The 21,306-nt window shown below is 46.7% G+C and overlaps 1 protein-coding gene across 2 annotated transcripts in view; it reads left to right on the top strand.

The window, feature by feature from the left end:
• The first annotated feature begins 6,016 nt into the window (after positions 1 to 6,016).
• EXT1 (exostosin glycosyltransferase 1) overlaps positions 6,017 to 21,306 on the top strand; it is a 275,848-nt gene continuing 260,558 nt past the window's right edge. The window contains exon 1 of one of the 2 annotated variants that reach the window (XM_031034836.2): positions 6,017 to 7,753. In XM_031034836.2, the coding sequence (XP_030890696.1) occupies positions 6,792 to 7,753 (962 nt within the window). In that variant the 5' untranslated portion in view covers positions 6,017 to 6,791. The remainder of the gene's footprint in view (positions 7,754 to 21,306) is intronic. The other variant, XM_006739636.2, reaches the window with a different exon arrangement.

Genomic DNA, 21,306 nt, shown 5'->3' with positions numbered 1-21,306 from the left:
GCTTACAGTAGTTGTTACTGCAAGGAATAAAGATTTTCAAAAATATGTACTAGACCCATCAACTTGACTCCCTGCTTCCACTTTCGCCTTCCTGTCAGCTAGAGGGAGCTGTGAAAAACAGAAATCACATCATATTCTTCCCCTGCTTGAAATCCTCCAAGGCCTACTCACCCGACAGAAAATAAAATCCCAACACTTCACCCCCCTGCAGGGCCAAGGCATGCTCGGTTTTCTGCAGCTTCTCTGATCTCGTCTCCTGATCCTTTCCCCTGCACTCAACACACCCCAGAAACGGTAGCCCTTTCTGCTGATGGCTCTAACTCAGTGATTCTCAAAGTGTGGTCCTTGGATCTGCACCTGGGAAGCTGTTGGGAATACAAATTCTTGGGTCACACCGCAGATCTACCGAATGAGAAACTCTGGGGGTGGGCCCCAGCCATCTGTGTTTTAACCAACCCATCTGGTGATTCTGATGACTGCTGAGGTTTGAAAACCACCTGTAATTTTTCAAACTCACTTCTGTCTCCAGATCTATGTACTTGCCAGCCCCTTTACCTGGCACACCATTCCTGGGGCTCTGGCCTCATCATTGAGACAGCAGCTGAAAGGTTAGCCCCTCAGAGAGACTTCCCCTAGCCACCTATTGGACATGTGCCTCCCTGCCCTTCCTCATCCCACTCTATGCCATAATCCTTTGATTAGAGCTGTCTGAAATTATCTTGCCTATTTATTTATTTGCTATTTTATTATCTCCCCCATTAGAATGAGAGCAGATACCTTATCTACTTTTATCCCCTGGATCCCAAGTGTCTAGAGGCATGCCTTGCACATACGAAGTTCTCAATAAAAGTTTCTTAAATTCATGTCTGTGAGATTTTTTTGATCAGGCTGTCTTGAAGAAGGGAGATAAATTAAATTCTCTAAAGGAAGCTGCAGTGTTGTGGCAAAGCCCAGGGAGGGAGTCAGAAGATGAAAGTCAAATTCTAAATTCTCGACTTGAAAATCAACTGACCTTGCGTAAGTCATTTAACTAGATTAGGTGATCTTGCCTCCTATGGGCATTTAGCAATGTCTAGAGATGTTTTTGGTGTCAACTGGAGATGCAGGTGGGAGTGGGGCGTGCTGTTGGCACCTGATGGGTAGAAGCCAGGGATGTGGCTAAACATCCTACAGTGCACAGGCCAGCCCCATGCAACAAAGAATTATGCTGAGCACAGTGTCAGCCGTGCCCAGGCTAAGGAAGACTGAACTAGAGCCTTATGTAGTTCCTTTCTCATTAGTAAAACCGAGATCATATTCTCTTTCTAATCCATGGGGTGCTCATGATGCTCGAGGAAAATTCTTCTCATGAAAGTGTTTTATAAATGACAAAGGACTATAGACAAATACCCTCAGTGTCTGGCACCATGCCTTATGCAGAATAGATGCTCAAAAAATATTTGTTCAATGAATGAATGAATGAATTGCCAGGAGTCCCTTCCCAAGATTGACCTTTTGTTTTCTCATTTGTGACTAAGGAAAAGGATAGTACTATGTGTGCTGGGGACCTTGTGAGGATCGCAGAGACACTGTGCATTGGTCTATACGGGGCATCTCTGACTGTTTCCGGTGGAAAGGTATCACAAAGTCTTACCCTGTGTTTTCCAGATGGAACCCTCAAAGCCTGGTATTCAGAAACAGTATGCTTCAGGTTTCCCCAAGTTCCGGCACCTGTTTCCTGGTTGGGAATCTCTCCACTCCTCCATGATGCCCCAAATCTTTTTGTCCTCCTTGTCTTTTCTCACCTTCTGCAACCAATGAGCATATACCCAACAGGGTTTCCAGCCTTTTTAGGAGCCAGGAATACTTACTATCAGAGACCCCATTGCACATCACCAAAACATGAAAATGTGCCGACATCAAATGAAAAAAAAATAGTGTATGACTTTATGAAGATTGGATTGCCTAAAGTTACATTTAAGAGAATTTAAACATGTATTAATTTCAATATTTTAGTCTGTTTTCCCATTTTGGAGTCAATGATATTCTCTGATAGCAAATATAATTATAGGCCCTTGAAAAGCATTTGTGTCTTTGGTGGTTTATATACTAAAAAAAAAGTCTTCTTTGCTTTTTGTCCATTGGTGGGTTTTCCTTCTTCCCTTTTCCTGTTTGCTTACAACAGTCAGTGACCATTCCAGAGTCTATAAAGCATCTGGAAACGGTTATTTCCAGTTTGGTGGGTGATAGTTCATGTTATTTAATGCTGTCAACTTGCAAACATGATCTTGTATCCATATTTGTCCAAGAGTGTGATGACCAGACCCCACATTTGCTATGTGCATTGTGGACTGCAAAGGGCTTTCTCATACATTATCCATTTGTCCTCATTTGATTCTCACAGTGGTCCAGTGAATTGAGCATGATATATATTACAGTTACTCCTGATTTTACCAAGGAGAATCCAAAGCTTAGGGAAGTGTAGGGACTCGTTCAAGGTTATAGAGCAAGTGGCAAAGCCAAGATGAGAATCCACATCTCCTGGATTTCTTGGGTGCCATGCTATTTTCAGATCTTTAGTCGGCTGTGGGAAAGAATTATTCTTGGAAAAGGAGATTAAGCAAGACTTGAGCACTGGGATAGCTTTGGAGGTGTGTGTGTGTACATGTGCACTCGTCCGTGTGTGTGTGTGTATAATAATAGAATTCTAGCCTTGAACATTCTCTATTTGCCCTATAGGCAATGGGATCAAATTAATTAGTTCAACACATACTTATTTAGCGATGGGCACTGTTGTGGGTGCTGGGGATATAACAGATAACAAAAAGACCACATCCTTGCCTCATGCAGCTCATTTACAACAGATAAATGATAAATTAGCAATCGATATATAGTATGGTGGATGTTGATTACTGTTAAGGAAAAAAAATAAAGCAGGGTGAGGGGGTGGGAAAATGGGGGAGGGATTACTGTTTTATTTAGGGAGGTCAAAGGTGGCCTCAGCAGTAAACGGCATTTGAAAAGAGACTTAAAAGAAGTGAGGGGGTGTGTCCTGTGGATACTGGGGGCATGCTGGCAGAGATGAGGCTGTGCAAAGGCCTTGAGGCGGCGACATGTTGGGTACATACGAGAAATAGTATGGAAACCAACCTGCCTGGGGGAGAAAAAGTAGATTGGAATGGAGGGAGAGTTATTGGCAGGAAATGAGGTGAGAGGTATCCAGGAAGGAGAAGGAAGACAGGGAAGATCCTGAAGGATGTTACAGGTCATTGTGAGGGCTTTGGTTCTTATTCTAAGAGAGACGGGGATGCCTTAAGGACTTTTACTATAAGCATTACACGATCTGATATACAGTCTTGGAGGATTTATGACGCTTTGATTGGCCCTCTGTTAAGATATTCCTGGTTAGTAATATTTCTACCTTGAACAAGAGACTCAGTCCTGCTGTGGGGGTGTGTGTGGGGGTTCTTTTCAAGCATGCTCAAGTGCTGTGGTAAAGTTCAATTTTAGTAATTCATTCGTCATTCAGATCAGTGGTTGAGCTCCACCTAAGTGCCAGGAGCTACCCTAGGCTTTGGGGGTTCAAGAGTGAGACGGACAGGGCCCCTGCTCTCAGGGAGCCTCTACAGTGAAGAAATACAGACAGTAAACAAGTGAACAAATAAAAGATTTCAGCTAGTATAAAGGGCTAGGAAGAAAATAAAACAGAGGGAGACGTCATGATGATGCCGTTGTAGGGGCTACTTTAGATTTCCGTTGGATTTTGAAATGTGGAACTTAGGCAAAAAAATCTTACACATGTGGGACAATTTACAGTTTACAAATTCAAAGAGGCTGGCAAAAAAAAAAAAGTGTTAATTATTCTGACTTTTTAAATGAGAAGCTGAGGTTCAGTGAGATTAGGCCACATGCCCAAGGCATGTGGGATCTGAGTTTGGGATCTGAGTCCAAGTATTCTCTAATTTTCAGTACCAAAACATTTCTCACAGTGTGCACCGCTATGAAACGGACAGTAGGGCCGGGTAACCCTGGGACATAGGATGAGGGAATGAATGAGCAATGGTTAGGCAAGGCAAGAAGCATGTGCCAACGCAGGAAGAGAATGCGAAAGAATAAGTATGGTAGCTGGCTCCCCCTAAGGTCACATAGGACAACTGATAGGATGTAGAGGGCCTAACATCCCCACATGCCCAACTTTCCATAGGACCCAGATAATCTGATCTCAACAGAAGAATCCCTGCCTTGGATGGCTGCTCTCAGCAACCCCAGGCTGGGGAGAGCCCAGGGTCACATGTGGTTTCAATCACTGCATTTATCTGCATCATTGTCATCATATTTGGAAGATGACTGAAACCTCATTTCTGTCCCAGGCCTCTCCAAATTGTGCAGGGGGTACAAATCAAATCTGGAAAAGCTACCTCATCTTTGGCAGTTCAGAAATAGGGAGAGGCTTCAGGAATGTACAGTAATGTCCCACCCATACCCCTTCCCCCCTTTATTAAAACAGATCTGAAACAACAAATGTCTAAAATTTTCCACTGGATCATTTTCCCCCTGCCTTGTTATAACCATGCCCTTCGTCCACGCCCTGCTGGAGTTTTTTGCAGCCTGAGGGAAGCTGGGAAGTGTCTGTCCCTAGCTCTCAGTCACTCCCATAATAAACAATCACTAAACAGCTTGCAGCCCTAGGCAACTGTTTGTCCGGCCTGGCCAGACTCTGTGGACTTCAGCTAGGGAAGAGGGTGGGAGATGTTCTCTGTAAAGCAAAATTCAGGCTCTGAGGCCGGGGAGCTTGACTTTGACCAGAAATGTTGTTTGGGAGCTGGCACATCTCTGTGGGCCTGGAGGACACCTTTAGGGAGACTGCAGGTCTTTATCGGAGCTGTCTAATGAAGTTCCCTGGGGGTAGCTGGCGCTTGGGGCTGCAGCGTGGGAGGGCAGTTGCCAGAAGGACCAACCATCTAGCACTAACTGGAAATAAGGTCATTTCCTGCCTCAAGTTTCCCTTCTACAGCTGGGACAGTTGGCAGTTCTACCAGTCATCCATTCCTAAGAGACATCTCCTTAGAAACCACCACCCCACCACTACAAAAAGAGAAGAACATCACTTTAGGGACTGGGACCAGCTTAAATTAACCTGTTTCTCTCCAGTCATTAGAAAACCCCCCCCACACACCCCCCGCGGTGATTGGATCTCTTGGAAGCTTTCTACAGAATAGACGAAGGGACTTCAGGAAGCGAGGAAAGGATGTGCACGTAGATAATGAGGATTTAGAATAGATGTCTTCTGTCAGCACAGAGACACGAAGAATTGCAACGATTCCTCTTGATTGTAATATTTCCTCTTTATTGGGGGGGATTGGGGCGTGTCCTTGGGGGCAGAAAAAGCAAAGCTGGGCTTTGTAGGGAATAAAGGACCTGTTTAAACGCTTGGTAGGAAATTAAAATACTGGTCCTTAGAGGGTCGAAGGTGGGCGGGGAGAGGCTTCCTTCTGGTCGGCGGTGGCATTCTATGAAGTCTTTTCTCCCCCACCCCTCGGGCTCGCCACACCGCTCCATTTTCGAGCATCTTTCCCCAGGAACCCGCACACTCCCTGCCGCCTGCTCGGGGAGGCGTTCCCGGCAGGCAGCCGAGGAGACCGGATTCTCGGGGGTGCCCTGGGAGCGCCGGCCGGTCCCTGCTCCCGCGGGCGCCTCTGGGCGGCGCTGGCTGCCGGCGCAGCGACGGTAGGCGGTGCGGCCCAGGCCCGGATCCGGGTCCCGGTTCGGCCGAGCCTCTGGGCCGCGGGGCTCGCACCTGGCCGCCCCGCGCTCCGCCCGCCGACCGCAGCCGAGGCGCCCCGGGGTCCCCGCGCCCCCCGCGCCCCCGCGCCGCGCCGGCGCCTCGACAGGCGGCCGGGGGTTATGAATGGGCGCAGCGGAAGCACCGCCCCCCCCGGACGTGACGCTCGGCCAATGGCAGCGCGGGCTGCGTGGATGGATGAGGTCAGCGCTGTCGTGTCGGGAATGGAATGTGTAAGTGTAACATTCAGAACCGGGTAACATTCGGCGACCGAACGCGGCGGTCGGCGGCGATCGCGCGGGGGCCTGCGAAGCGCCGCTCGGGGCCGGCACTGCCCGCGGGGAGGACGCGCCGCCGCCGTCACCCAGCGCCGCCGCCGCCGCCTCCAGCCGGGCCGCCGCGCGTCCCGGGGGCCGGCCCCGCGAGCGCAGGAGTAAACACCGCCGGAGTCTTGGAGCCGCTGCAGAAGGGAATAAAGAGAGATGCAGGGATTTGTGAGGTTACGGCGCCCCAGCTGCAAGATGCACTAGCCGGCTGAACCCGGGGATCGGCTGACTTGTTGGAACCGGAGTGCTCTGCACGGGAGTGTGGATGAGTTGAAGTTGCTTTCCCGGGGCTCGTTTTCCACGCTGCCGAGAGGAATCCGAGAGGCAAGGAAATCACTTCGCCTTGCCATTGATTGGGCATCGGGAGCTTTTTTTCCCCCCTCTCTTTCTTTTCCTCCGTCTTGTTGCATGCAAGAAAATTACAGTCCGCTGCTCGCCCGCCCTGGGTGAGAAATATTCAGCCCCGCTTTCTCCCGTCCATTGTGCAAGCCAAAGATGAAAGACCGAAGGGGAGAAAGTTAAAGAAATCGCCCACATGCGCTGGATCAGTCCACGGCTTGGGGAAAGGCATCCAGAGAAGGTGGGAGCGGAGAGTTTGAAGTCTTTACAGGCGGGAAGATGGCGGACTGGAGCTGAAAGTGTTGATTGGGAAACTTGGGTGATCCTCGTGTTTATTTACAACCCTCTTGACCCAGGCAGGACACATGCAGGCCAAAAAACGCTATTTCATCCTGCTCTCAGCTGGCTCTTGTCTCGCCCTTTTGTTTTATTTCGGAGGCTTGCAGTTTAGGGCATCAAGGAGCCACAGCCGGAGAGAAGAGCACAGCGGTCGGAATGGCTTGCACCACCCGAGTCCGGATCATTTCTGGCCCCGCTTCCCGGACGCTCTGCGCCCCTTCGTTCCTTGGGATCAATTGGAAAACGAGGATTCCAGCGTGCACATATCCCCCCGGCAGAAGCGAGACGCCAACTCGAGCATCTACAAAGGCAAGAAGTGCCGCATGGAGTCCTGCTTCGATTTCACCCTTTGCAAGAAAAACGGCTTCAAAGTCTACGTGTACCCGCAGCAAAAAGGGGAGAAAATCGCCGAAAGTTACCAAAACATTCTAGCGGCCATCGAGGGCTCCAGGTTCTATACCTCGGACCCCAGCCAGGCGTGCCTCTTTGTCCTGAGTCTGGATACTTTAGACAGAGACCAGTTGTCACCTCAGTATGTGCACAATTTGAGATCCAAAGTGCAGAGTCTCCACTTGTGGAACAATGGTAGGAACCATTTAATTTTTAATTTATATTCCGGCACTTGGCCTGACTACACCGAGGACGTGGGGTTTGACATTGGCCAGGCGATGCTGGCCAAAGCCAGCATCAGTACTGAAAACTTCCGACCCAACTTTGATGTTTCCATTCCCCTCTTTTCTAAGGATCATCCGAGGACAGGAGGGGAGAGGGGGTTTTTGAAGTTTAACACCATCCCTCCTCTCAGGAAGTATATGCTGGTATTCAAGGGGAAGAGGTACCTGACAGGGATAGGGTCGGACACCAGGAATGCCTTATATCACGTCCATAACGGAGAGGACGTGGTGCTCCTCACCACCTGCAAGCACGGCAAAGATTGGCAAAAGCACAAGGATTCTCGCTGTGACAGAGACAACACCGAGTATGAGAAGTAAGTGGCTCGGCTGTCAGGCCTCTGCCTGTCGGCCAGGGGCCCTGCCCACCTCAGCCAGGTGTGAGGTTGGGGGATGGGGTGGGGCAGAGGGGCCCTCCGGCCTCTTCCCCTCTGGCTTGGAGGGAGCCTGGGACCGAGCAGCCTGGTTCAGGCCCGTGGCTAGGAGCTGGGGACCGAGAGCTTGAGCTCCTTGGGCAAAGGGAGAAGCCCGGAGCACTTTCCTGGGCCAAGTAGGCGACCGTGTCTCCCTCTGGCTTGGAAATCCTTCAGGGCCATGTGTTTTCTGTGAAAGGCGTGGGTTTGAGCCAAGTTTGGAAACCGTGCTTCACCAGTGGGTGAGGGAGGGTGTCTGTGAGGAGGTCTAGGGACCCCGAAGAGGCTCTGAATCCACCCACAGTCTGGAGACCTCCCCACCCCCCTCCAAGATTGATGCTTTATTTGCTTTTCTCACGAGCAGGGGTACTGCTTTCCCGGGAATTTCGCAGCCTCCAGTTGTCAGATTTCTGTACACCTTAAATTTACGTTAGTGGTGGAAGTGTTTTAATTTACGCTACTGAACTTTCTGTGCCTGGCTTCTCCCTACCTTCCATGGCATTGACTTTTGCGAAGGGAGACCTTAAGCTGATCCGGGCCTGTGATCTTTCTTCCATTCATTCATTCATTCACTCACTCACTCACTCACTCACTCACTCACTCACTCACTCATTCATTCACCCATTCATTCATTCACCCATTCATTCATTCATGTATATGTGTTTGTATGTTTGTATCCTATCTCCTTCCTAGGGAGAAGCTGTTTTTAAAATCTGGGCCCCAGCCCCACTTGCTTAAACTCCAGTTGCTAATTTAGATTTCCCTTTCCCTTTTGTCTTTATTATTTGCATGTCAATCGGAGACTGTTACTCTTTGAATGGGCGTGAGATGCCTCCTTACCCTCTGTAGTGAGGCTAGTTTTGTCCAGTTGCTAAGTAACTGAGTCGGATACTTTGTAGCCTTTCTTTCTCTTCCTTTTCCCTCCAGTGACAGTCACTGACACGCAGGATTTGGGGTCAAAGCTAGTTTCTACAAATCTGCTTTAACCTGAGCTTGGCGGGTCAGTTTCCGAGTAGATGGGGTCGGAGCCCCAGACTCTCACTTGTAGCTGGCTGTGAAAGAGTTAGTGAGCTCCTACAGTGCATTTCCACGTTACGCCAGTTAAAAACCAGAGCAGCCTTGTGCTACCCAGGGAGGGAAGGGGGAACCTCTCAGCTGAGTACAAGAGGAACTGGCAGAGGTTGGCAGATTTTGCAATTGATTCATGAAATGCAGAATAGGGGAAACGCTTCGCAAACCTGATTGGCACAGGAAGGGCTATAGTGGGAAGGCAACCCTGAAATGAAAGGTTTGATTGTTGTCTGTGGATTTCCTCAGACACTCGGGCCTCTGTAGGAGTGATTGGAAGGGAAATTAAAGTCCTCCTATACTGGATCACAGACACCGAAGGAGAAAGTATCAAACCCTCGGATTCCCCAACCCCCAACACCCCTTGCCTTCCAAGCATAAGAAAACCCGAGGCTAGGGTCAATTATGAATCCATATTTTACTCTTCTTCGGGGTAGTTACGTGTGAATGTTGGGTGCAGTTGCAGTGGATTAAAATTTTCTCACAAGAGAAACAAACTATGGTTAGTAATAAACTGCTTTGTTTACACGACATTTACATTGACCTATTCCTGTGGGTGCTTGTAAGAAAAAAATGCTTATAGCCTTTCAGGAATTCCTTTGTCTGGTTTATGCTGGAGTAACTCCAGATGAAGTCTAACCTTTTGGTGTCTTCTAAAGCAGTCTCACCGAATTTTGTGGAAGGATTGCGGTGGTCCTCATTCTTCTAAAAGGAGCTGGAGCTGAGTTCTCAGCTTAGGAAATCTGAATGATACATTTATTCGGGAAACACCCTCGATCCCATAAGACAGTCATCTTTTTTTACCCTCTTATTCCCCAAATAAATATTTTATCTCCACATTCCCTGCTGAAGCTTTTCCTAGAGCTTGGCAATGAAGGAAGGAGGGGCTGGTTTCGTAGAACCTCTAATTTTTGCCAATTAAATCTAACTAATTTTTGACCTCTTTGGGATTGGGCCAGGAAATCTGACACCCACGCTCTTGTTTTGGGTTTAAAGACCACAAGGGGTCCAGCCCTCCGGATTGGGTCTCATCTGGAAAGCGGCATTTAGTTAGGAAAGCCAAGTTTGCGCTTTCTCCCGAGCAGGGATTTCTCCAGCAGAGTCACTTCTGGATGTTTTTCATGTTCCCCTTTTGCACATTTTCCAGCTCTAACCTTGTTCAGTGGGATGGGATGGTGCTGTAGAACGTTCATGTTCATTAGCCTGGTCTACCTGGAGTTTTAACTCATTCCTCTCCTTGAGTTATCAGAACCTGTGATCATTGAGAAACGGTACTTGCAAACATGATTGCCTTTTACTGTTGACTTTGAAGCACATGAAGATGAAGACTGAGCCTGGAAACACAGTGACAATGCTCATGCATAGCGAGCCACTGCGTGCTCTGTTCAGAACCAACAACTCCTTTCCACCCTGTTTGCTGTGTTCTGGAAGTGAGTCTCGAGTATGTGAGATGCAGAACTCCAGTCTGGTGCTAATCTCTCTCTTCAGGGTCTTAGAGAAGGAAGTGCTATTGAAGTTAGGTCTGTACAGGTCATGTAAGTATGACTTGTCATACTTGACTCATCGTGAGACTTTTGATTTGTTACCTCAGATGTTAGTTTATCCTTTTGTGGAATGGGTTTTCGAGTCCTTTAGGGGCGCTGTACGCATCCATTTGGTAATGGCTTGTAAAAACACGGTCAGTTTTCATCCACTTCTCTTCATTAGCAGGTGCCTATGAAAAGCCTTCAGTTTAATTTGCTGCCACCAGCAGCCCACAATGTAAGTTTGCTTTGGACTTACGAGGTCTGATAATTAGGTTGACGATTTATGGTACCACAGCCTAGTTAGGGTCCTACAGAATATACACAGGTGTACCAACAGAAAAAAAAAAAAAACAGTTGCCCTTAGTGAAATTTAGCCTTATGTGATGATGAGGAAGTCGTGCTAAGTGGTTGAGGACTTCCATCTCACCTGCACTTTTGTGAAAATCAGACATTTATTACTGAAAGTATAAAAGAGCTGCACGGTGTGAGGGGAAATACTTTTCTCTTGTAACAGCAATAGTTTTGAGCCAGACTTCCAGGATTATATTAAAACATCCATTTTCATGACACCCATAATTAATTTTCATCAGTTGCACATATTAACAGATGTAGGTGAGACTGGCTAAAATAAGGTGCTGCAGTGATTACATGATTTGGAATGAGGCTTTAGAGAAATTCTGTTTGACTCCTTTGAGCTTCTTATGCATCCTTACAGAGCTACTATATTTTTTTTTGCATGAACTTCATAGTTCAAATCCCTTCAAGGGGCATTATTGCGAAGCTTCAAATTTGGCTTTCTGAAATAGAAGAAAAAAAGGAAATGAGAGGTGGCTTCTATCTTTGACCCCTCCAAGGAAGGCAGTGGTGAGTATTTTAAGCAGCTCTTTTGGGAACAGGCAGGATTTTGTGCAGGCCTTTTTGATGTCTTTTCCTGTGTTTGCTGAAACTCTGCCTCACAATCTTGGTATTTTTAAGAGTCCTGAAGCTAAGTGATCATCCAGCTTCCACGATCTTCATTTTACAGATGTGGAAACGGAGGGATAGAATGTTTGAGGGACTTGCTTAAGGTTAAAAAACTGGTTAGTGGCAGGGGTGGGTAGCCCTAGGATGAAGGCCTTCTGAATTTTCCCTCTTGACATAGTGTTCCATCTTCAATTGCAGATGCACTTGAAAGCTCTCCAGCGGCTAGGATCCTTACTGATGCTGTTTCTTGGGGGATTTCTCTTGGAATCCTTTGGGGAGCTGAGGAAGACCTTGGACAAACTTGGAAAGAAAAAAAAAAACAAACCAAAAATGACATACGTGTACCATTTGTCATAGAATTTAAGGGGCTGATACACAGCCACATCCTCAGACTTTCAAATTCTTGCTCTAGGGCCTACCTTCTGCTTTTCATTGCTAACGAAGGTGTTGGTCCCTGGAGCTGTTTAGTCAAAGTAGGAGGTTTTTGGACCTTTCAATTTGGCCCTAAGGGATTTAGGGACTAGACTATGAATTAACCGAATGATAAGTTGAATACAGATATGTTCATAGAAAAAGAAAATGTGCCCAAGTAATAATTGTAAATGATTATTTGTTTATTTCCCACCATCCCAAACTATATTAACAGACTCCTTGAGCAAGTTCATGATCCAGCAGTGAACCTTAAGGTGAATGTTTTCCTCCTCTAAAATGAAAGGTGGAAATTGTGCTTCTTAGGTTTTAAATGTAAAATATGAGTGCCTCTCCCCCTACAGTTGTATGATAGCACAAAAGCATTTCTAAAATAAACCATACAAGCACAGTTTAAAAAGAAAGATAGGGACCATTATGCAGAATTATGAAATTGGCAAGTGTGTCTTCTTGCACTCAGGTTCTAGTTCTCTCTGCTACCCCTTTCTTAACCTCCATCTGAACTTGCTTTCTGGAGAGGACCTGGGAGCCTCATTTCCAGGGAATCCCCCAAATAAAGGTAGGGGTGCTGGGGGCTCCACCTCTAGGGACATTTACATATTGGTTGAGTCCAGGTCAACAAACGACTTGGTTTAGAGTAGAATCTGACCTAAGCTAGAATTTCGTCATAGAGCGAATGGCTTGCTAATAAGGCTTGGACAGGCCCTGCAAGGGGAGGCCACTGTTGGTCCCCCTGACTGTACCAGCAGCTCTAGGTGACACACACTTGGCAGAAGGGGAGTTGTCACACCCTCAGGTGGCGATTGTTGTCTTTGTCTGAAGGCCTGTAGCTCTGCCTCCCAGAACCCTGCTAGAAAATGACCTTGAGTATACTAATATCACTCCAAAGGCTGCACTTGATCCGTCCTGGCTGCAGGGTGTCTTGCGAGGCCATTTGACAGGTGTGTAGACTGAGACCAGCTGTGGCGAGGTGGTGTGTCTAAGGGGGCACAGCTTTGGAAGCGCCTGAACTGAGGCCACAAGCCCAGCCTTTTCATCCAGTTCTCTCATTCTCACTGAGGCCTGCCGCCGCCCCGAGAGTGAACCAGGTCAGGCTAGGTGGTCACTGGCTTCGGCAGTCTCCTGAGCACGTTCCGTGTTCACACGCGGACAGCGGGCTCGTGTTGCCCTGAGCTCAATGACTGATGGCTTTTACTTAGAAACTCTTCCGCTTGTGACCAAGTTTGTCAACTGAACAGGGACTCCCTCAAAAGTGGAAGATCTGTTGAGTGACTCTAATTTGCATTTACCTTTATTAGCTCATCTCAGCCTTTCAACAACAGCGTGAGGTGGGTTAAATCCCCATTTTACAGATTAGAGTGCAGGCCTGGAGAGGGTAAAGGAAGGAGCCCAGAGTCACATAGCTGGTGAATAAATGGTGGCTTTCTAACGGGGGCGCTTGGATTCCCGAGTCCATTCTTTTTCCCTCTACGAAATGTTACTGCCTTAAAGAATTGAATGAAATTTCCACCTGTTCTTACGTTATTAGTGAGTTTAGTGTGTTTCAGGTGTTTGTATATCATCTTTTTTTTCTACTGCTTTTTAAATAACATGTTTCCCAAGAAAAAAATCTGGCTCAGAGATGTGATCACAGTAGCCCCTAATTTTGACATTTAAGCATTGAACTCCTTAAATTCTTCCCGTTATAACTTTGTGCAAATTCTGCTTTTAGTTCTCTCCTAGAGCTCTTCTAAGCAAGGAAAAGGACTGTGTGTGAACTTTGCCCCCACTGATCACGTGATCGTGAGCAGGGTTTCTCCCCTCTGGTTGCAAGTGAACTGTGAGACAGGACAGGAGTGAAGGTTGCCCTAGGTAAACAGGTAAACAGCATGTTCCGGTAGAAATGGGAAACCCAATGGAAGATTCCATTTCTGACAGAATGGGCCAGGTTTCTGGAACTCACCTTACCCCACTGCTCCCAGATCTTCCAGCTCCCCAAGGCAAAATAGTGATTAGAAAATTATAAAAGTTAGACCGTGCCTTTGTGAAAAATTGGTAAAAGAGAGAAGGTACAAATGTGAAAATAAATTTTTTCTCTAATCCCCTTGATAAGAACTCCCTATTAGAAGAACTAACCACTGTGATTAAGCTTTGGTGTCCTTGGCCGGTTACAGCATACATCTGTGCCTTTATGATTATATCATTCTACCTCTGCATACCCAAGTACCTTGTATAGATATGATAATTATCACTTAATTAATTGTAAGTAAATAATGAATTCAACACATTTTCCTTAAGTGCCTTGTTTGTGTCAGACACACAGGCATTGGACCTGGGGCTGTAGCCGTGAACCACACACCCTTGACCTTTCTTCCCGTTCTAGTCTGTCGGGTTTGAAGTCAGACTTGAATGTATTTTTGCATGTTGCTTTTTTCTTAACATTATCCAAGAACATTTTCCACTTCTACTAAATAGGGAAATCCCATTAAAATATTAAAACAGGATTTAAAAAAAATAAAATATTAAAATGGGATTTTAATGGCTGGATGTTTTTTTTTTTTTATGAACCCATAGCTTGTACCATAGTTTATTTAACCATTTACATTTTCTTAAGAAATTTGTTGTTTGTTTTTTTTTTAAGATTTTATTTATTTATTTGAGAGAGAAAGAATGAGAGACAGAGAGCGTGAGAGGGAGGAGGGTCAGAGGGAGAAGCAGACTCCCTGCTGAGCGGGGAGCCCTATGTGGGACTCGATCCCGGGACTCCAGGATCATGACCTGAGCTGAAGGCAGTCGCTTAACCAACTGAGCCACCCAGGCGCCCCGAAATTTGTTGTTTCTTATTTTTCATTTTTGTTATTATATAAATAAGATTTTTTTAGTGTTCTTCTTATAATTCTTTATTGCTTTTTTATTATTATAAGTAAGTCTGTGATGACTGTCACTTGGGTATTGGGTGTTTGTCTTTGCCTTGAGTTAGGTCTCTCAGAGAACAACACAGAACTTCCCCTACCCCCTTCCCCCCTCACTCCCCCCAGCCCAGCCTTTCTGAGAGGAACAGCTATTTTTTGAGGTGAGACTGAGCATCCATTTAGTGAAGTCGCCATCATTAAATGACTGCTTAGATAAACATTTGTAGGTGTTAACTGGTCCTGCAGGGGGTCTTTGAAGCTCCCACAGCTTCTGTTCCCTTTGAAGTTTCGTTTTTTTTGCCTGAGCCAAAAACCTCCGTGAGTCTCTTCTTGAGCAGGCCCCCTCAGCCTTCTTTCTCCTCACACGGTGCGGCCTTCCCCGGGACCTTGGAATCTGCAGGCCTACCCCTCAGAGATGTCATTCTCTCAGCCAACTGTTCATCAGAGCCCCGGTTCTGTTTTCCCAGTGGTTGCTGATACCATGGCGCAGGGGAGGTGAGTTGGGGCAGGTCGCTTGAGCTCTGGGCATCCGGTTAAGGTCTGGACTCTTAAGTGCGAAGGAGGCACTCGTCTAAGTGATTGACAAAGCGAGACCAGAAGCACAGCAAACAGACGGTTTATGCGGTTTATGCTTCATTATGTTCAGGGCTTGCTTCGCATCTCATTGCTCTGAGCAGTAAGGGCCATGTGTCAGGATACACGTCCTCGCTTTGTGTGCCCTCTGGTCTTCTTGGAAAACCTTTAGAAGACAGCCTGTGACCCCGGGCTGAGGAAGGAAGTGACCCCCACAGATTCCTGGACGAGGTGCTTAGCCTCTGCCTCAGTTTCCACATCCTCAAGTGGAGATCCTGACACTCACCTCACAGGGTCGTGAAGGGGTTGTGATGAGGTGGCGCGTATGAACATTCCTTATAAATGCCTATGTGTTCTACAGGGTGGTGTTATTATTAAAAACCATCTTCCTGCTTTCTTCTAGTCAACCACAGTGGTTTGCTTATTTCATAACTTGGCTCTTCTTAACGAAGCCACAGAAATAACTGTTCCTCTCTTCCTTGGTGCCTCATCCCCGGGAAATTGTGGTCGGGACCGGGGAAGCAGGGCTCTCGTGTCCGTCGGCTGTGGAAAGATCTTCAAGGGGCCTTCAAGTTGGAGCTTGCAGGTGGCCTGGGGCAGGGAGAGGGTGGCCTGTGGGGCAGTCAGGCACTTCCCTGACTCCATATCCTTCATGATCCCTGGTTCGCTGCTCTAAGAACGCAGCTTCCCATTTTTGCAGTGGACTTGTGCCCCCTCACCGGTGGAGGGTGACATCGGGAGGGACTTGTATGAATGGAGCTCAGCTCATTGGTATCCTCCCTGGGCTGTTTCTCGGCAGGCCCCCAGGTGACAAAAAGCAGAAAATTACTCAGGCCACTTGAAGTCACAGGATTTATTTGAGGAGACGTGGAACAGAACATTGATCTGGAAGTGCCCCAGCAGGTTCTCAGAACTCAGCATAATACCTTTCTTTCCACTCTGGGCCTTCATATCTCCCTTGACTGGCATCACTGTCCCTGTGCGTGTCTACCAGCTACTGCCCAGTCTTTTCTTTTTTTTTTTTTTTTAAAGATTTTTTTATTTATTCATTTGAGACACAGAGATACAGAGAGAGAGAGAGAGAGAGCATGAGCAGGGAGAGAGGCAGAGGGAGAGGGAGAAGCAGGCTCCCCGCTGAGCAGGAAGCCTGATGCGGGGCTCCATCCCAGGACGCTGGGATCATGACCTGAACCGAAGGCAGACGCTTAACCATCTGAGCCACCCAGGCGCCCCCTGCCCAGTCTTTTCTGACCACTCCTGTCGGGGCCCTGGAGGCGCCCAGCCTGATTGACTTTACTGGCCACCGTTACTCCTTCTGGGGGGGAGCCATTCACAGAACACATCTTGGGGATGGTGGTGGTCTCATCAGTTAAAAGATTGCCCCGCCAGTCTGCCGCTCTTGATTTAGTTGGCCATCCTTTTGCAGAGAACAGCCTGAAGTTGCTTCCTGGAACAGGGGCCTGTGGTTAGGGGAAGTTGGCTGTGGCAGGCACTGATGAAGCCATATCCTGTTGGCATGACATATTAGAGCCCGGTTGATGGTGACGATAATAGCAATAGCAGCTAATATTTCTTAAGAGCGTTCTGTGTGCCTGGTCCTGGGCAGTATCTTCTTCAATCTTTCTGTCCACCCTAGCAGGAAGAGCTGCATTTTAGGTGCATAACTGAGACAGAGGATCTTTACAGGTGACTCACGTAAGAGCACACGGCTGGGATCTGAACCGGGCCCGGCCTGGCAGCTGGACCTGCACTCTTCCCCACGGCAGGCCCCCGACGGTCTCTGCAAGCTGGACTGGATGTCCCGAAGACCCCACACTCACCAACAATACTGTCATGGACTGAGGAGCACTCGGACTTCTCCTCTAGTATTTATTTAATCTTACTGTAGAGGGACAATTTTTTTTTTTTTAATTTCAATTCAATTAGCCAACATAGAGTACACCATTCGTTTCAGATGTCGTGTTCCATGATGTCTCAGTCCCTTAGAACACCCAGTGCTCATCGCATCCCATGCTGTAGACAGTTCTCACCCGTTTGGTGATCTGGTTTCTCAGCCCACAGTAGATTAGCAGCAGTAAATCTGAAAGGAGGGGACTCCTGCAGACAGATCTAGGAAGAAGGGATCCCTGGCCACCTGGATGGGAGGAAGTAGGCCAGGAAATGGTGACATGTCATGCCCAGAAGAGGTAAAGAAGCATTGCAGTCTGCGAGCAGCCGGCCCAGTGCCCGGGAGTGTGTCCTACAGCGTCTTGGGGGGTGTGCCCGGCGCCCCACCGCCTAGTGCCTTGCCTGTCACGGCCAGAGCTTCCGTAAATATCTGATGAACTGCAGCACAGTACAGGGCTGACCGCGAGCCATCGTTTGTGGACCCTGCCCTTTGTTCAAGAAAGTAGATGAACAAGGAATGCATTTTGTAACTTTTTTAACCCCGATGGTTAGAATAAAAATCGTTCCCCGCTCCTAAGCATAAGGTCTCCCATTTGAAAACTTGTCTGCCAAGCTCAGCAAGTTCCCCAAGGGCTCTAGACACCTGGGGTGTCCTCTGAGCTAGCACTGGATTTCTGATGTTTGTTGCTAACTCAGATTTCTTGGGTTTCATGACACATACCAGGACTTTAAAGTTACAAGAAATGAAAAGTTTCCTGGTATTGTGGTGTGGGCCTATGACGCGAGCTACTCCTGATTGACTAAGACCCAGAATGACTTGGCCGTGGGCTCAGGTGAGAGAGTGGCCCTGGGCCAGGGCTGGCCAGCTTGCCCCGGGCATGGCACGTGGAGGTTGGGGATTGCAGAAGGGAGGTGCCCAGGAGAGGGGAGGGGGCATCAAGACTGTTGCTTAGGGGTCGTCCTGGCAGGCGTGTTGGAGCATATAACCTTAGCTTGCCTTGCTTTTTTCCCCACAATCCTGGGGGTGCCCAGAATGGGAACTGATGGGTGGAGGTATAAAATGGATTTCACGCTTGCTACATACATCTAGCACCCTGACAGATGGGTGGAAATCATCCACAAACACCGACAATACAGTATGACCACGCCACCACCCTAGCTGAACTTGCCTTGGAGGCTTCCCATAGTTCATTCACATGATAATCAAGGTGGGGTTGGTCCAGTTCCGCATGCCTGTCCATCCCCAGCCTCACGGCAGAGCCCCATTCCTCCTTACTTTCCCCACATACCCTCTTCTGCCTTTCTGGAAAAGCCGCCCCCCTGCTCCGTTTTTCTTCTTCCAAAGTCTGGGTCAGAATAATGTGTTCCAATAGAACATGTGATACTTGGTTGCAGCTATGGTTTTATATTCATTTAACTATTTATTTTTCTCTTTCCTGAGTAGATTGTATAGGCCCTGAGGGGAGGATTCACGTTGGCTTTTCATTACTTTCCTCAACAAATACGTACTGAGCACCTGCTGTGTGCGGGCACTGGGGATTCAACAGTGAGCAAGACATCCCAGCCCTCTAGGTGCTCACTGTCTTTGCCCCCGGCAGTGGCATGGGTTAGAAGGTGCTAGATGCTGTGGAGAAAAGCAGGGCATGGAATGGGGTAAGGCAGTGGATCTCAACCTGGGGAGTTTCTGAAAATGGGGCCTGGGCCCTACTTGTAGCCAGGCCAACCCTCTAGGGTTGAAGTTCCAGGCTTTTAAAAAGCTCACTAGGTAATTTGGGGGCACCGTGAGAGTGGGGGTGAGGGAGGGTTTTGAGTGTTAAATATGGGGGGAAGGAGAGCCTCGTTGGGGAAGTGACATTGAGCTCACCTTGTGTCTTCACAGCCGAACACCACGTCTGACCCACCCATACCAGGCACTCAGAGTTTGTTGGGTACATGAAAACAACTTCTATTTATTTAACCGATGGAAATATTACCACAGCTGGCTGGGTGTTCAAAGTACGGATTCTCTAGCTGAAACGCTCTGGTAGACAGCACAGACCTCCCCACGCGCCCTCCGGCTTTATTGGATCACTTGCTGATTCACCCAGAGTTTCTTTTCATTTTCATTTTCTTTTAATTTTTAGAAAAAAAATACTTTAAGTCATCTCTACGCCCCACGTGGGGCTCAAACTCATGACCCAGCGATCAAGAGCCACATGCTCAGCCAAATGAGCCAGCCAGGTGCCCCTTTCATTTTCTTTTTCTTCCAATAAACTTTTTAACCCCCGAGGTAGTTTTTTTTCTTTTCCCTTTCCCTTCCCTTCCCTCCCCTCCCCTCCCCTCCCCTGCCCTGCCCTCCTCTCCCCTCCCGTCCCTTTCTTTTTACTGTTCTTTTGGATAAGAGCATCAGTGAAACCAAATTAAAATGAACTGAGGGGGTTTGCTGCATAATACGAACCCAAAGAATTTATTGCTGTAGGAGAAACCATTATGGCCTTTTTATTATTTAATTTTAACAGTCTGTAGGTATTGGGACTTTCTGTTCCTTCTTCATTGCAATTTTTCTTCCTAATAGTTGGTCGAATACAACTTTTGGCTTGCGTTTTTTTGCTCGGGTTACATCGAAATTCCGTTAACTGCTACTGAAGCATTGCCCCAGAGTATATAATAACATAGTGCTTAATTGAGCTATCAGGCTCCTAATGAATTCATACCGAGATTTATCATTTAATTAAAGAGCAAAGGGGAAAAAAAGCAAAGGGAAGGTGTACCATTGTTTCTCCCACTGGCTTCCATTTCCTGCATTTAAAATCTCCTGGCTTGTTTGTGTTCGCTTGTCTACGGGAGATGGCATACAGGTGCTCAAGATGTGTGGATAAAATGGAGGATGCACTGTATCACAATTACTTCTAATAGATCTTAAAAATTGATTCAGATTTGGTGGCAGTTGTACGGTACTTGATTAAATATGAATTATGTTTTATGTTTTTTACAAAGCTCGGTGAGGTCATTCTCCAAAATTACTTCTAGGTCTGTATATGTAAGCCAATCTGAAAATCTAATCACAGGGAATCTGCTAACTGAAATGCTTTGGCTTTACTGAGAGGCAGAGAATACATTTTTCTTGAGAACACCATATCTTATATGCTGCATGCTCCTTTAAAATTCACACTGCGTTAAAAAAGCTACCTTTAAGCAACACCTTTCATGATAACTGCATTTTTAAGTATGCGAGTGTAATGTTGCCAACAGGTAAATGTAGGGCAGTCTTTTATTGATTCAAAGAGTGGAAATGCTTAATATTTTCTGTATTTAGGTGAGTTATATTACATGTTTGTTTTTTTTTTAAAGAACGGTATTTTATGTTAAGATAAAACTTAGGTACCTCACAGTATAGTTGGAAGACAGTAGTATTTTCCTATACTTACTTTTGATTTAGCCGTGTATAAGAAGTAATCCAAGTGGGATAAAAGGATTAAATATCAGAAGAAATCCTTTTTTTTTTAAATTGAGATATAATTGACATTTAACATTGTATTAGTTTTAGGTGTACACCATAATGATTTGCTGTATAGCAATTTTTTTTCTTGTGACGAGAATTTTTAAGATCTTTCTCAGCAGCTTTCCAGGATACAATACAGTATTGTTAACAATAGTCAACATGCTGTATATTGCATCCTCAGGACTTTTTTGTCTTATAACTGGAAGCTTTTACCTTAGACCCCCTTCCCCATTTTGCCTGTCTCCTACCCCATCTGTGGTGACCACCAATCTGTTCTCTGTATCTCTGTTTTTTTTTTTTTTTTTTAGATTCTACATGTAAGTGAGATAATACAGTATTTGTCTTTCTCTGTCTCACATCTTTTACTTAGCATAATGCTGTCAAGGTCCTTCTGTGTTGTTGCAAATGGCAAGATTTTCTTCTTTTTTAAGGCTGAATAATATTCCACTGTATATCGCTACCACATTTTCTTTATCCATTCATGTGTCAGTGGGCACTTAGGTTGTTTCCATGTCTTGACTATTGTAAATAAGGCTATGAGAATAAATCTTAAGTTTCTATAAAAATAAGCTAAGAAATGAGCATCCTTAAATTCAAAGTACAAAGTAGATAGTCTGTGGGAGAATTGATGCCTGCTTC

The sequence above is a fragment of the Leptonychotes weddellii genome, chromosome 4 (assembly GCF_054177405.1).
Source record: "Leptonychotes weddellii isolate Sample4059 chromosome 4, ASM5417740v2, whole genome shotgun sequence".
Classification (NCBI taxonomy): Eukaryota; Metazoa; Chordata; class Mammalia; order Carnivora; family Phocidae; genus Leptonychotes; species Leptonychotes weddellii.
Note: the sequence above shows the minus strand (reverse complement) of the source record. Positions and strands in the feature narration are given on the sequence as shown.